Consider the following 15,992-nt stretch of genomic DNA (forward strand, 5'->3'; position numbering starts at 1 on the left):
CAGTTCCCTTGGCCAATAAAGCGAGATGAGCGCCGTAACCCCAGAGTCGGTCATGATAGGACCTAATGGTCAGGGGCCCCTTTACCTTTAAACAGGATGAGGCAATGCTACAGGTACTGCGAGTCCATGCTGCTTAGGGTCTTAAAAGGCATCCTGCAGTTTAAAAATAAACAAAAAAACTATTATCATCATGATGCCAAGATAATCAAGGGGGCGGAGAAGCGCAGGAGCAGTTGACTCAGTTCTGTTCCAGAGTGATTTCCAGCGTTGCAATGAGAGACCCTTTTATGAGTTTGGGAGCCTTTTCTTTTCCAATTAGAGTGCACAGCTGCTCAAAAGAAAGTGATGCCTGTCTGATGGGTAGCAGACACAAGGCAGGCACTCACGGCCTCAATGGGGGCCATTGTTCAGGGGGAAATCTTGCCATTCAAAATGCCCAGATGCTAATGGAACTATTTTCTCCTTCATCTTTCACGGTCACTCTCTCCGTTTATCTAGCTGGGCTCTTTGAATCGAAGCGGCAGCGGCTTTTGTGCACTTTGTAGATGAAGCACCTTCCAGCTTGGGCTTCAGGAATGTCATCTGGCTATGCTTTTCACAAGGGCTGTAGCTCCACAGTAGAGCATTTGCTTTGCATGCCAAAGAAAGGCCCCAGGTTCATCTCCAGGTAGGCCTAAAAACCCAGGAGAGGCTGAACCCCTTGCAGCCAGCGCTGGTTTGAGACATGGAATAGGAAGAGCCCTGCCGAGGAAGGAAGTACTCACAGAGAGCCAGTGTGGTGTAGTGGTTAAGAGCGGTAGACTCGTAATCTGGGGAACCGGGTTCGCTTCCTTGCTCATCCACATGCAGCTGCTGGGTGACCTTGGGCTAGTCACACTTCTCTGAAGTCTCTCAGCCTCAGTCACCTCACAGAGTGTTTGTTGTGGGGGAGGAAGGGAAAGGAGAATGTTAGCCGCTTTGAGACTCCTTCAGGTAGTGATAAAGCGGGATATCAAATCCAAACTCTTCTTCTGCTCACAGGGTGACAAGAGGATGGAGGGCAATGCACAGAAACCAGAGCAGCAGGACCCATCACGAGAGCCAGAGCTTCTCTATAGATATGGCAGGCTCTCAGGTGTACAGAGCATTGGGAGGTAGGCTCTAGGACAGCCTTTCTCAACATCCCCAGATGTTGTTGAACTACAACTCCCATCACCCCTAGCTAGCAAGGCCAGAGCTCAGAGTGATGGTGGGAGTTGTAGTCCAACAACATCTGGGGACCCAAGGTTGAGAACCGCTGCTCTAGGAGGCTGTAACAGGCAAGGGCCCCCAGCCCAGCTCCTTATTTGACCAGGTGGGGCTCACTAGCTCTGGGAGAAGGTGTGAGATTCCTCAGCTTTAGGCTTGGAACAGGTGAGGGTCACCTGCCTCATAAAGCCCAGATGTGGCAATCAGAGCAGAGATGCTGTGTCTGCTTGGCTGCCCATGTTGGTGGACCTTGGCCAGGATGCCCCAGATGGGACTGAGCTTTGTGTTGGACTCTGGACTGTATCCTGACTGCTGGACTTCAGACTTGGATTCACCTTCGACCTTGCTTGCATGGATGGTCTTTTAACTTTGGACTTGACATACTGACTAGCCGCCAGGTAGGCCAAGGGTTCAGGAGACTTTGCTTCTAGCTGCTCTCGTTCTTATAGGTTTGCATACCTTCAGGATACCAAGGAACTCTCAATTAAATTCTGGTTCTGTGTCCCTCAACCTTCCTTGAATGATTTGGTTAACCAAGGGCCTCTAGAATTTGTTGAGAGCTGCCTTCTAGGTGAAGTTCAGGCTCGCTCTTCTGCTTTTGCAAAGTGAAGCAGGCAAGCTCAGAGTAAGCGGTACGTTGTTTTCTGGACAAGCCTTCCCTTTGACAGGCGGACAAAGGAAGCGGTGACATGTGGAATTGTTTCTCGTCCTCTCTCTTACTATGCTAAGAATTCCAATTTGCTCAACAGCTGCTGTCACAACCACCACCCAACCTTTGATCTGGTCGTTTTAAGCAATGTGCCTCTTAATGCAGCAACAGATGCAGCTGATTAAATATATAAAAATGCAACAAACCAAAGCCCCTCCTGGAAACAAATCGCTTGCCACCTTGGTGCCTTGGGAAGCAATCAACGCTGGAAAGAGACTTGCAGTGCAAATCAGGCTGGAGGGGAAGGGATGGAATGTCACTGTAACTAAGGATATGCCAACACTTTAGTTATAACCATTTATTTTTAGGATTGCTTGTTTGGCTTTCAACAACAAAATTCACTGAAAGCTGAAGTTTATGTTACAATACTTTGGGATGGATCTTAACTCTCACCAAAACTGTAGGAATAGCCTTTGCTTTACCTCTTCACTGCAGCTGAACTAGAATCCAAGGCGGCTGTCTTACCAGCTCCACCTGGTACACCGGCTGAGACCCTACCTGCCCACAGACTGTCTTTCCAGAGTGGCACATGCTCTGGTCATCTTGACTACTGCAATGCGCTCTACGCGGCGCTTCCTTTGAAGGTGACTGGGAAACTGCAACAAATCCAGAATGCGGCAGCTAGATTGGTGACTGGGAGCAGACGCTGGGACCATATAACACTGGTTCTAAAAGATCTACATTGGCTCCCGGTACATATCTGAGCACAATTCAAAGTGTTGGTACTGACCTTTAAAGCCTCAAACCTCTTCAGCCCTGCATACCTGAAGGAGCATCTCCACCCCCATTTTTCAGCTCGGACACTGAGGTCCAGTTCCAAGGACCTTCTGGCAGTTCCCTCATTGCAAGACGTGAAGTTACAGGGAACGAGACAGAGAGCCTTCTTGGTAGTAGCACACCCCACCCCACCAGATGTCAAGGAGATAAAGAACTATATGACTTTTAGAAGACACCTGAAGGCAGCCCTCTATAGGGAAGTTTTTAATATTTGATGTTTTTATCGTGTTTTCATATTTTGCTGGAAGTCCCCCAGATTGGCAACCCAGTCGGATGGGCGACATATAAATATAACAGTAGTGGTAATAATTATAATTATGGATATCAATAATAGCCCAGCCTCAATTTTCTAACAGTACAAGTTCTGCTTATGCACACACTCACACATGCAAACAGCCCTGTGGGGCAGGCTCCCCATTTGAGGGGGCTAGGCAACATGCCCTCTGATGAGCCCTTCCTCTGCTGTAGGGCCCTGGTGGACTTAGAATCATAGAATCATAGAGTTGGAAGAGACCACAAGGGCCATCGAGTCCAACCCCCTGCCAAGCAGGAAACACCATCAGAGCACTCCTGACATACGGTTGTCAAGCCTCTGCTTAAAGACCTCCAAAGAAGGAGACTCCACCACACTCCTTGGCAGCAAATTCCACTGTCGAACAGCTCTTACTGTCAGGAAGTTCTTCCTAATGTTTAGGTGGAATCTTCTTTCTTGTAGTTTGGATCCATTGCTCCGTGTCCGCTTCTCTGGTGCAGCAGAAAACAACCTTTCTCCCTCCTCTATGTGACATCCTTTTATATATTTGAACATGGCTATCATATCACCCCTTAACCTCCTCTTCTCCAGGCTAAACATGCCCAGCTCCCTTAGCCATTCCTCATAAGGCATCGTTTCCAGGCCTTTGACCATTTTGGTTGCCCTCCTCTGGACACGTTCCAGTTTGTCCGTGTCCTTCTTGAACTGTGGACTTGCCTAGTAGCAACGGTGCACACTAGCAAGCAGTAGTGCCATTTGGACGGAGACTCCTGCATTAATTCCTCGCAATTCCCTGAAGCAAAACTGCTGTGGAAAATTAAACTGGCAGCTTGCGCCACTCGAAGCATCGGGACGGATTCTTTATTCTTTCAAAGAGTGTTCTAGAGCTGGGTTCTGGGGCTGCAGCAGCTGCCCAGGTGCTAAGGTTGGCTCAGACTGCTTCTGGACACCCCAAAACACATGATCTACCTTAGGGAAAAAGAAAGGGGAAAACTCGGGGCTCTGATGGCCAAGCATGTGACTACCTGCAAGAAGAGCGCACCATGGGTAGGCAAACTAAGGCCCAGGGGCCAGATCTGGCCCAATCGCCTTCTAAATCTGGCCCACGGACGGTCCAGGAATCAGCATGTTTTTACATGAGTAGAATGTGTCCTTTTATTTAAAATGCATCTCTGGGTTATTTGTGGGGCATAGGGATTCGTTCTCATTCCCCCCCTTCAAAATATAGTCCGCCCCCCCAAGGTCTGAGGGACAGTGAACCAGCCCCCTGCTGAAAAGGTTTGCTGATCTAGAAGCACCGGCCCTCTGCCACCCAGTAGCCAATTTTCAGACAGCACTCAGGATGAGGGTATTTGCTTGAACGCTTCTACTGTGAGACAGTGGAATCTGCTAAGCTGTGGGTGGAGCCTGGCAAACTCTGAAGTTTGCTGGGTTTTCGGGAGCCAGTGCCAGACACCTGAGGCAGTTAAGAATAATGACAACGGTGGGAAAAAGAATCCAGAAGTAACAGTTGGGTAGGTACTAATTATTGCATTAGTTGAGGCCAACAAAAACAGTAACGTGCAAACTGTTGTTCCCTGGAACTATATTATTATTATTATTATTATTATTATTATTATTATTATTATTGTTATTATTATTATTATTAAAAACATGAGAAGAGCTTTGCTGGATCAGGCCAAGGCAGGAGTGTACCTAGGGCAGGGTTTCCCAAACTTGGGTCTCCAGCTGTTTTGGACTACAACTCCCATCATCTCTAGCTAGTAAGATCCCATTGGTCAGGGATGATAGGGGTAGTAGTCCCAAAAAGCTGGAGACCCAGGTTTGGGAAATCCTAACCTAGGGGTTGGTCAGGTTGGCCCCAGTCAAGGGTGCAGGCCCAAGGGCAGGGGGGTCGCACAAATCACACCTCTCCACTCTGTCTCGGAGTGGCTATGAGCCTGCCCACCTGTCTGCTCCTCCACTGCTCTGGGAGGCCAGGTGAGAGAAGTTTATTGTCCATGGTCTCTCTCGGTGCTGATAAGACTCTTTGCCAAGGGCACAAGGGAGCCTAGGTATGCCTTTGGGCCAAAGGACCATCTAGTCCAGCACCCTGTTGTTCGAGAAGCCAACTACAGAGCCAGTGTGGTGTAGTGGTTAAGAGCGGTAGACTCGTAATCTGGTGAACTGGGTTCGCGTCTCCGCTCCTCCACATGCAGCTGCTGGGTGACCTTGGGCTAGTCACACTTCTCTGAAGTCTCTCAGCCCCACTCACCTCACAGAGTGTTTGTTGTGGGGGAGGAAGGGAAAGGAGAATGTTAGCCGCTTTGAGACTCCTTTGGGTAGTGATAAAGCGGGATATCAAATCCAAACTACTCTTCTTCTATGGGAAGCTGAACCAGAGTGCAACAACCTTCTCCCCACTTGCAATTCCCAGGAACTGGAATTCAGGACTATGCTGTCTTGGTCATGGAGACAGAACACAGACACAACAATCGCTTGTGGCAACTGATAGTTTTATCCTCCGTGAATTCGCCTATATAAGAACATTAACGGGGTGACATTCCACTCTGTCTTCAAGGAGCTCAGAACAGTGTGTACTTTATGTGTAAAAGAGAAAGAGAAAGGCAGAGTCTGTTACCACACAACCTCACGAAGTGTGAAGCGAGCAGAGTCCTCGATCCTATCCCCACGTACCTGGGAGTAAGCCCCGTCAAACTAAATAACATTTACTTCTGAGCAGCCACGACCAGGAGTGCCCTTAAACCGAGGCAGGATTAACAACGCCAAGGTCACGCAAGGTTCTTCTGCCTTCCATTCGAGCTGCACGCATCTCCGTCTAATAATAATAAAACCTGTTTTTTTAAAGCAGCCCCACATTTCCTATGGGCTTATTATTACTTATGTTTGTTCTGTTAAACTCTCTCTCTCTCTCTCTCTCTCTCTCTCTCTCTCTCTCTCTCTCTCTCTCTCACACACACACACACACACACACACACACACACACACACACCCCTTTCCACCGCCTAGGTCTCAAAGCGGCTCACCCACACAAAAATACGCAAAACTGAAAACCTCAAGAATCTCGAAACAAAAACAAGCTTTGCCCTTCCAGGAAATGCTTGATCTCTGCGGGCCGGCGGCGCGGGAGCCCTTCTGCTTTACCCAACTCCGAAGTCTCGAGCTGCGCGCCCGTCTCCAAACTCGGGCTGCATCCTGCGCCCTTGCGCCGGAGTTTCCTCCTTCCGCCCGCCCCGTCCGTCCTTTCCCCCCACCCCGCCCGGTTCTCCCCACTGCTCCTCCCCTCGGCTCGCCACGCTGCAAGGCTGGGAGCGCTCGGGGGCTCTCTCTGGTCCCTCCCTCTCCTCCTCCTCCTCCTCCCTCGTCCTCGACGCCTCTCTCGCTCTCTTTCGCTCGGGCGCCGAGGAGAAGTCTTGCGCGCTCCTCCGCGCGCCCTCTTTCGCTTCCCTTGCCCGTCCGCCTGTCTGTGCGCGCCCTCGATCACATGGTGCTTCGAGAAATGCTCCAAAGATGGCGGTAGCGGCGGCCGGAGGGGGAGGCGGCGTCGGCCGGGTGCATCGCAGTGGCGCGCTGGAAGTTTTGGTGCGCGACCGGTGGCACCGGGTGCTGGTGAGCCTGAGCGACGAGGCGCTGGTGCTGAGCGCCGACGACGGTGGCGCTCCCGCCGCCGCCGCGTACAACGGCATCGGGGCGTCGGGCAGCAACGGCAATGGGACTTTCTGCAGCGGGGCAGCGCTGGGTCCGGCGTCGGGGGGCGCCTCGGCCGCCTGCAGCCTTTCCAGCGGGGGTTCTCCGGAGTCGCCGTCGGGCGGCGGCGGCGGCGGCATGAGCCCTAAATCGGGTTTGATGAGCGGGGTGCGCACGGCTTTCACCGACCTGCCCGAGCAAGTCCCCGAAGCTATCTCCAACAAGAAGCGGTGCGTCAAGGTGCTCAAGCAGGAGATGGGCGGGCTGGGCATCAGCATCAAGGGGGGCAAGGAGAACAAGATGCCCATCCTGATCAGCAAGATCTTCAAAGGGCTGGCCGCCGACCAGACCCAGGCGCTCTACGTCGGGGATGCCATCCTGGCCGTCAACGGCACGGACCTGCGCGACGCCACCCACGACGAAGCGGTGCAAGCGCTCAAGAGGGCGGGCAAGGAGGTGGCGCTGGAAGGTAAGGGGTTAACAGGGCCAAGTCCTGCAAAGTTTCCTAAGAAAGAGACGGGGCGGGGGGGGGGGAGGAATAGTGAGCTGGTGGAGCGCACAGCCCTGGCCCCCCAAATCGTGAAACGCTTCGCGCGTGTGTTTTGTCCCTTGTTTTTGGTTTAAATCTGGACTGTGCGCCAGAGGCGGTCTTCACATGCCGAGAGGCGCTCTTGCGCTTTTAATCGCTTTGAGTGAAAGGCACCCGGGACGGACTGGGGGGCAACGTCGGGTCCACCTGCTGGGGGTGCGTGGGAATGTGCGCGCGCGCGGACGCCGCTCTGACTTTGCAAAGCATTTCGCCCGTTGGCATCCGAAAGGGCACTGGAAGGTAGTTGGCTGCGCTTGCTTGCAGAAACACCCACAGTATAGTGTTCGCCTGTGGTGTTTGGCGGTAGCCGGGGGGGGGGGGTGCCTTCCACATACAGCTGCACTCGCAACTTGCCGTGGCCAGGGATGATGGGAGTTGTAGTCCAGCAACATCTGGCGGGGCCCCCACTTTGGCCAACGTTGCTATACTCACCCCCGTGGTGCAGCCTGTTGCCTGTCAGTCGACAAGTTTGGCGGGGCTTGCTCACGAGTAAATGAGTGGTGGATCATCCCCTTAAAGGCATGTGTGCTAAAGAAAGGCTTCCGGTTTAAGTTCTTTGTTACGCTGAATGTTTATCTTTTAAAGATACATAGTAATAATAACAATAAATGAGAAAAACGATTTTGGATTTTGCTGTGCTCGGAGCCCCTAGGGAACTGGCAAGGTGGGTTTTGAAGCTACTGCTGCAGGACTAGCACTTCTTAACCAGAGCTGGTTGAGCATCTCTTATCATTCTCTTGCTGGTATTGAGCCTCCGCCCTGAAAACATATTATGGTGTTAAGTTCCTAGGATATGGTTTGTTATTACTGCGCAGGTGGGGAGAGCCGTGTGTTCTTTGCCTGGCTGTGTTAAGGTGTTTGGGCTTGAAGCAAAATACACAATTAGGGGTTAATCCCCTAATTGGCGCCTGCAGTCCTAAGCACACACTTACCTGGGAGAAATGAACCCGACAGAACAGGATGAGATTTACTACCAAGTAAACACACATAGGATTGTGCTATAAACTGAGATTGGAAAGGACCTCTCTGTTTCTGAGAAACCGTTCCTGGTTTGTGCATGTGTGGAGCCTTCTTTGGAGCAGGAAGAACAGGCGGCAGGGAAAGTGTTAAGTGTGTGTCCTATCTGCAACCCCCCCCCCTCCCTGCAACCTCTGCTCCCAATTGCTCACTCCAGATTCTGGCTTTGGATTGTAGAAAGAAGAGCGAGAGGAAAATTAGGGGATAGTTCCATGTTTTTATGTGCAATGTTGCCTTGCATAGTATGGTGGTTAGATTGCTGGACTAGGATGCTTGGAGGCCAGGTTTCAAATCCCCACCTTCAGCCATGACCTTCAGCCATGACCAACTTTGCAACCTTGGGCCAAATAACCTTCTCTCAGCTCAGCCTACCTAACAGGATTGTTGTGTGAGGATAAAGTTGAGGAGGGAAGACAACCGTGTCTTTATCTCCTCGGAGGGATATCAAAATAATCAGTAGATAAAATTTAAAAAAATGAAATGAGAGACAGTCTAGAGCAGGCATCCCCAACCTGCGGCCCTCCAGAGGTTTTGGCCTACAATTCCCATGATCCCTAGCTAGCAGGACCAGTGGTCAGGGATGATGGGAATTGTAGTCCCAAAACATCTGGAGGGCCGAAGGTTGGGGGTTCCTGATTGATTGATCTTTATTACGGCCATTGGCCCATCACACGACAGTTTCCCATACCACCATAATGTACTTGAACCTCCAAATTTAAAACCGCCAAAACTTACAAAAAACAGACAAGAACCAAAGCAAAACAAAAACAAAAGACCAACATACATTGGGGGTTCCTGGTTTAGGTAGAGTATGCCAGGAGAAAAGTCAAGGGTAGACAGGAATTTTCAAGCCTTTGTATGTGAATATTGAAACGACTCAGTGTGTATAAAAAGCATGAGGATTTGTTTCATCTGAATAGGGGGAAACAGCTGAGCAAAGATACCTTCAGTGTTAAGTTTGACAGCCTCTCACAGCCATTAGCAAGCACATCTAGAAAAACAGGATTAGGGGCTTCACCAAAGGTAAAGAGAGGTGGGTTTGTTTGTTTATTTCAGTGTTTCCCAAACTTTTTTGGGCAACGGCACACCTGTTTACTGAAAAAAAATCTCACGGCACACCACCATTAAAGCCCCGCCCCGTGACGTCAGCGCGCAGCGTCACGCCGGGAGGGACGCACGAAAGTGAAAGTTTTTTCCCTCCCCCTTGCCGGGGAACCTCCAAGCTTTGGGGGTGGGAGGAGGCAGCAGAGCGAGGGACTGAGGGACGGCGGCAACTGAGGCGGCGGCGGCTGTTGTGGTGGTGGCGGCGATAGCGGGCGGAGGAGGGGGCGGCGGCGGGGCTTGAGGAGCCGTCGCCGGGAGTTGCTGCTGCTGTTGTTGCTGCTGCTGCCCGGACATGCCGGCCTCCTCCTCCTCCGCTGTCTCGCGCTCCTCCCTTTTGCACGCGCTGCCCCGCCGCTCGGCACCACCACCGCGGAGCCGCCCCCGGCTCGACGCGGATCCTCGCCGCCGCCGCCTCTCACCGCCCGACTCGCCCGCCTCCCTCCCACGGCACACCAGCCAATGTCTGACGGCACAGTAGTGTGCCGCGGAACACCGGTTGGGAAACACTGGTTTATTTATTTACTTAAAAAGAAAAAAGGATGACAATTGGGAGATGCTTTCGGAAGATCCCTCTGCTGCCCCCCCAACCCTGTGTGACACCTTGTAAGTTCATAAGGGGTTAACTTCTAGAACTTTGCCATCTTATCTGTTGAAACAGAGAACAGTGGGTCAGATCAGGTCTTTCTGGCAAGGTGTGTAGTAGATAAAGCAAGCTTGGCTGGATACTTTTTGTTTCCTCATATCCGAGGAGCACTTTTTTCATTTAAACTACTCTAAAGTTCAGCTCTTTTTGCAAGTGTCTTTCTGCCCGCCCCCACAACTGAAAATGTGAATGCAGATGTCAGAACTGCATTGGCTAAGAAGGTGCTATATGCTGCATGCAAAACGGTTTGCTTTTTTACCCTGCTGTCAACAAACCCTCCAGGCCTCCTACATTTTAAAAAAGGCTGTCTTACGGCCCAGTGATATTTAATCGCGAGGTGAGGCTTCCTTCCAAATAAGAGCATGCAAGATTTAGTGACGCTTGTGAGAAGTTGTTCAGGTCGCAAACGTGAGCACCCTTCCCTCTCCAGACTCACAGAGATTAAGGGTTGTGCAACTCTAGATTCAAAGCTTGATCAGTGATGAGTGACAAGGTTGTCCTGCGTGCTCTGTTTGAGCAGGAGCAGTCTGTGTGATAAGCAAAGGTTAACAGTGTTCTCCTGCAAGAGCACTGCCCTGTGGACCAAAGTTGAGGAAATCACAACTTTGGGTGTGCAAAACCTCTGCTTAGTACCCTCCAGCTGTTTTGGGCTAGAACTTGCATCGGGCTTGGCAAATGTGGCTGATTCATGGATGGTGGGTGCTGTAAAAGGTAAAGGTAAAGGGACCCCTGACCATTAGGTCCAGTCGTGACTGACTCTGGGGTTGCGGCGCTCATCTCGCTTTATTGGCCGAGGGAGCCGGCATACAGCTTCCGGGTCATGTGGCCAGCACAACTAAGCCGCTTCTGGCGAACCAGAGCAGCGCACAGAAACACCGTTTACCTTCCTGCCGGAGCAGTACCTATTTATCTACTTGCACTTTGACGTGCCTTTGAACTCCTAGGTTGGCAGGAGCAGGGACCGAGCAACAGGAGCTCACCCCGTCACAGGGATTCGAACCACCGACCTTCTGATCGGCAAGTCCTAGGCTCTGTGGTTTAACCCACAGTGCAACCCGTGTCCCTGGTGGGTGCTGTAGTCCAACACAATATGGATGCCACCATGTTAGAGAAGACTGGGGGTAAGAGAACAGAGATGATAATTGTCAGCCCTCAAGAGAGATTATGGGAATCTTTGTCTTCATTGCCCCTCCTTCCATAACTTTGAAAACTATGGACCGCATTTTTAAAAGGTTTCCAAAATGGGGCTTTGGAAGAAGGGTTACACCTAAAAGTTGTTGCTGCTCTCCTCTCGGTGTTTGTCAAAAGTAACCTGCGAGGGCAGACCCCCAGGAGCCAAGCAGCAAAAGGTTACAGGAACAAAACATCCATTTTCTGTTTTTTTAGAGAGAGAAAATGCCCTCGGTGATAACTTGCTTGCACACACATGAGTTCATTGTCCTAGAGATTCCTGACCTCCAGTTCATTGGCATTTGTGAAGAAGGTTGACAGGCAAAACGCCACTCAAAATCTCCTGTCTTCTTTTGAAAAAGGGTTGCTCAAATAAATGGCAGCACTTGAAGCCTTGAAAAATGATTGGAAGAGAATGATGGAGTAACTGTGCTTCAGGAAGTTGTAAAACTCATAAAACCTTCTCTGTAGTTGGATCAGCTGAGCACGGGGTTGGAGTTTGCAAGCTTTTGTGTTTCATAGAACTCCTCATAAGGCAGAATCATATGTCCTAAGAGACTATACAGGCATCTGCGCCCTCCCCCTTCCCGTCTAGAGATTTAATCCTCTGTTGAAACTTTAGTGATGCTATGAAAGCCAGGTGGGCCAGAACAAAATCAACACACACCTGTTGCATTAAACATAAGCTTTAAACAGAAAACCAAGGTACTACTGTATTGTTGTCCACACCACATTTTCCCTTCACAAAAACCCTGTAAGGTAGACTTGGCCAAGTATTGGTGAATGGCCCAAGATGACAGAATGAGTTTTGAGGCTGATCAGGAACTGAACTGTGTTTGCTTTCTTCACTGCATTGCACTGTGGGAACTGTGGAACATATTGCAATCCTATGTATGTCTAATTGCAAATAAGCCCCAAAGAGTTTAATGGGACATGCTCTCTAGCAGGTGTGTTTAGGATGGCACAAGGAGGCTAAAATACCATCCGTGGTTGGTTTGTTTTTGCAGTAAGCCCAACTGAACTCAGCGGGACTTATTTCTGAGTAAGCATGCCTAGAATTGGAATGCAGCTTACTCTGGATTTGGGCTGTCATTGAACTGCTTTGCAGTCAATCATCTGAAAGGTTATCAATGGCTATGTTCTGCCTCAACTGTCAGAGCCATTAGGTAATTAATGGGATTTCAGTTTAGAGATGGTGTTTAAAGTCTATTCAGGAGTGTGCCATGGGGGGGGGCCTCTTCAAGGAAAGTTGTAGAAGTTTGTTTTGCTTGCACGTTTCGCATGCACTCCCAGTACGTTTCCGAGCACAATTAAAAGTTTGGTGCTGACCTTTATAGCCCTAAACAGCCTCGGTCCTGTATACCTGGAGGAGTGTCTCCACCCCCATCGTTCAGCCCGGACACAGAGATCCAGCGCCGAGGGCCTGCTGGCGGTTCCCTCATTGCGAGAAGTGAGGTTACAGGGAACCAGGCAGAGGGCCTTCTCGGTAGTGGCGCCCTCCCTGTGGAACGCCCTCCCTTCAGATGTGAAGGAAATAAGCAGCTATCTTCTCTTTAAAAGACATGCCCTGTTCAGGGAAGTTTTTAATATTTAACGCTGTATTGTTTTTAACACTCGATTGGGAGCCGCCCAGAGTGGCTGGGGAAACTCAGCCAGATGGGCGGGGTATAAATAATAAATTATTATTATTATTATTATTATTATTATTATTCACTACCCACCTTGCTTTCCCGTTGTTGCCGCTCTCTGCTTCCTTTGCAAACTAGAAACTTGCAGGGGTCTGGATCTGGCCCTGGGCTGCTGATTCCTACTTGGATGTCTGGCAATGGGCACGTTTGCTAAACAGATGCCCAGGCGGTTAAAGCGAGGTTTGCATTGCGCTGTGCGGTGTTTCATTTTCAGAGAACAATTCCTGGCAGGTTGCAGATCGTGCAACATCTGCTTCGCCTTGGCTTAGCCTCTCATCTGGTTGGCATGACCCAGTGCCCTGGTACTGCTATAACTGGCGAGGTTCAGAATTGCAAATCAAGCTTGCTGAAGTCATGAGACTGGCTTAGAGAGAACCCTCAAACATTTGAGGGTAGTTATGGGTTTTTTCCCTCTTTTTAAAAAATCCTTCCTGATCCCCGATCCTCCTGAGAACATAATTGGCACCGTGTTGTCTCATTTGAAACTCTTGTATTTAAAAAAAAAGATTAAGAGCTTCAGCATTCCTTTAGTACAAGGCCATGTGTGTGTCTCCTATATGCACGATCCCAGGGTGCTTGCTTACATTCCACTAAAGTCTTGGAGATTTAGGCACTTAACTTTCTCCAGATGAACTGTCCCACCCTGCTTACGTTATGCACATGGCCAGTTAGCCCTTTCTCATCTTGACAAATCGATTCATGCATGATTTTTTTATTTTTTATTGTGTACGAGTGCCTGCCACAGGAGAGAGGGTGCGGAGGATTAATTAAAATCCGTTGCCGCAGACAGCTGATTGCAGACTGAAGGCACTGGCGATGTATTTTGGAGTGGTTTCAGTTCATATCGGCCCCAGGACAAACTAAAAATGAAGAGTGAGCGTTTTAGCCGAGACTTTGGCAGCTGAGGCTGATGAACTCTGTATGTTGTGAGAACGGAAAGTGAGATCCCTGGCCTGCAATCCTGTAGAAATGGGCCCATCTGACTCTTTTTGTTCATCCATTTGGTCCTGGCCTTACGGTAGACTTCATTTGACTGCCTCCTCCACCCTTCTGGTGAGCTGGGCAGTTCTTGGAAATATCTGCTGTGGCAGGGAGCACAGAAAGGGGACCATGTTCTGCCACAGCCTCGTGGGGATGAATGGGTATGTGGGCATAACTTCGGAGAGAATTTGGCCTTTGCTGTTTAGTTGATGATTGATGTGAGCAAACACTGCTTTCTGAAGTACTTTTCCACAGCTGCAGCAACTCACACTCCAGCCTGGACATGCTGTACTTCAGAGGCAGCTATATTTCCTTGAGGAGCAAAATATGAAGGTATATTGAGAGCAGAGTCCCTCTCTCCTAAGTTTAGTGCTGTGCAGCAAACTTTAAAGGCCCAGAAGGTACTCGGGTCAAACCTGAATAAGGACACTTTCTTGAGAGGGGAGGTGAACAGGGACCATCCAGATGTTGGTACCAACTTTCCTAGCAGTGCAAAGTTAGTCTGCACAAGTGACCAGCCTGCACACAAAATTTGTGACAACGGCTGGGAAGGGTGGCCTAAGGACCTGAGGGGAAAAAACCGACTGGTTTTTCAATTTCATAAACGTTTCCTTTGCTTGCCATGAGATTTACAAGCCTAAACTATTCCAGTGCATGCAGAAGTAGGGCAGGAATTTCAGTGTGTTTTTGAAAATTGGCTGCGTATTGTGTCCCCAGGAAAAGAAAAGAAAAGCTTCCCTGAAAGTTTAGCTTTCATTTAAAAACAAGCAAGCAAGTCTCTGTTCCTTTTTACTTGGGAGAAAGCAGGCAGGCAGTATTCTTCCCAGTATCTCATTAAGGAGAAGTCCGGCTCCTGCCTTTCAGCCTTCTGCATGACTCCAGAATAACTGAGAAGCCCTAGGCAAGATATCTTGCTTCTCCTCATTTCTCCCCAGCCCCTGCCAACGTGGGAGTTGTAGTCCAGATGTTGTGGAGGGTAAAGGTAAAGGGACCCCTGACCATTAGGTCCACTCGCGGACGACTCTGGGGTTGCGGCGCTCATCTCGCTTTATTGGCCGAGGGAGCCGGCATATAGCTTCCGGGTCATGTGGCCAGCATGACGAAGCCACTTCTGGCGAACCAGAGGAGCGCACAGAAACGCCGTTTACCTTCCCACCAGAGTGGTACCTATTTATCTACTTGCACTTTGACGTGCTTTCAAACTCCTAGGTTGGCAGGAGCAGGGACCGAGCAACGGGAGCTCACCCCGTCGTGGGGATTCAAACCGCTGACCTTCTGATCGGCAGGCCCTAGGCTCTGTGGTTTAAGGCACAGCACTACCCATGTCCCACTGTGGAGGGTACCACACCTAAATAATTTAATGCACTTATAGAATTCTATTCACCTGCATTCAGGTTCTGGTAGGAAGGACATTGTACTATGCAGCTCAGTATTGTCTACACTGACTGGCAGCGCCTCTCCATGATTTCTGGCACGGAGTCTCTTCTAGTCCCTGCAGGAGATGCTAGGGATTGAACCTAGGACCTGCTGCACACCAAGCAGTGTTAGAAATTAGCCAGGCGCCAGGCACGTTTTGCTACTGATGCTGGTCCAGTTGTGACCACATGGATGCCAGGTTGGCGACTGACATCTCCGTCTGGCTGGCTCTCCCAGCTGTCTTAAGCAGAAGGGCATATTACTGCATTTATATCCCACCTTTTTCTCCAAGCAGTACATGGTTCACTGCCTCCTCAGTTAATCCCTACAACGACCCTGTGAGGTAGGTTAAGAGGCTGTGACTGACTCCAGTGAGCTTCATGAACGAGTGGGGATTTGAACCCTGATCTCCCAGGTCCTAGTCTGACACTCTAACCCAGGGGTGAGCAAACGTTTTCAGCAGGGGGCCGGTCCACTGTCCCTCAGACCTTGTGGGGGGCCGGACTATATTTTGAAAAAAATAATAAAAATGAACAAATTTATATGCCCCACAAATAACCCAGGGATGCATTTTAAATAAAAGGACACATTCTACTCATGTAAAAACACACTGATTTCTGGACCATCCGTGGGCCGGATCTAGAAGGTGACTGGGCCAGATCCAGCCCCCGGGCCTTAGTTTGCCTACCCAGTGCTCTAACCACTGCACCACACTGGCTTCCTAGAGAACT

General features: G+C 50.1%; 1 protein-coding gene and 1 long non-coding RNA gene across 2 annotated transcripts in view; one reads left to right on the top strand and one right to left on the bottom strand.

The window, feature by feature from the left end:
- Positions 1 to 5,442: 5,442 nt before the first annotated feature.
- LOC309374272 lies at positions 5,443 to 6,200 on the bottom strand. The gene is made up of 2 exons (XR_014170477.1): positions 5,921 to 6,200; positions 5,443 to 5,865 (listed from the first exon to the last, which is right to left on the bottom strand). It is a non-coding gene; the product is annotated as an uncharacterized lncRNA (long non-coding RNA).
- A 56-nt stretch (positions 6,201 to 6,256) lies between these two features.
- Positions 6,257 to 15,992, top strand: part of SNTB1 (syntrophin beta 1) — a 108,127-nt gene continuing 98,391 nt past the window's right edge. Inside the window, exon 1 of the mRNA XM_081918849.1 lies at positions 6,257 to 7,122. Within this exon, the coding sequence (XP_081774975.1) occupies positions 6,477 to 7,122 (646 nt within the window). The 5' untranslated portion in view covers positions 6,257 to 6,476. The remainder of the gene's footprint in view (positions 7,123 to 15,992) is intronic.

The sequence above is a fragment of the Podarcis melisellensis genome (assembly GCF_964234715.1).
Source record: "Podarcis melisellensis genome assembly, chromosome: 7".
In the NCBI taxonomy this organism is placed as follows: domain Eukaryota; kingdom Metazoa; phylum Chordata; class Lepidosauria; order Squamata; family Lacertidae; genus Podarcis; species Podarcis melisellensis.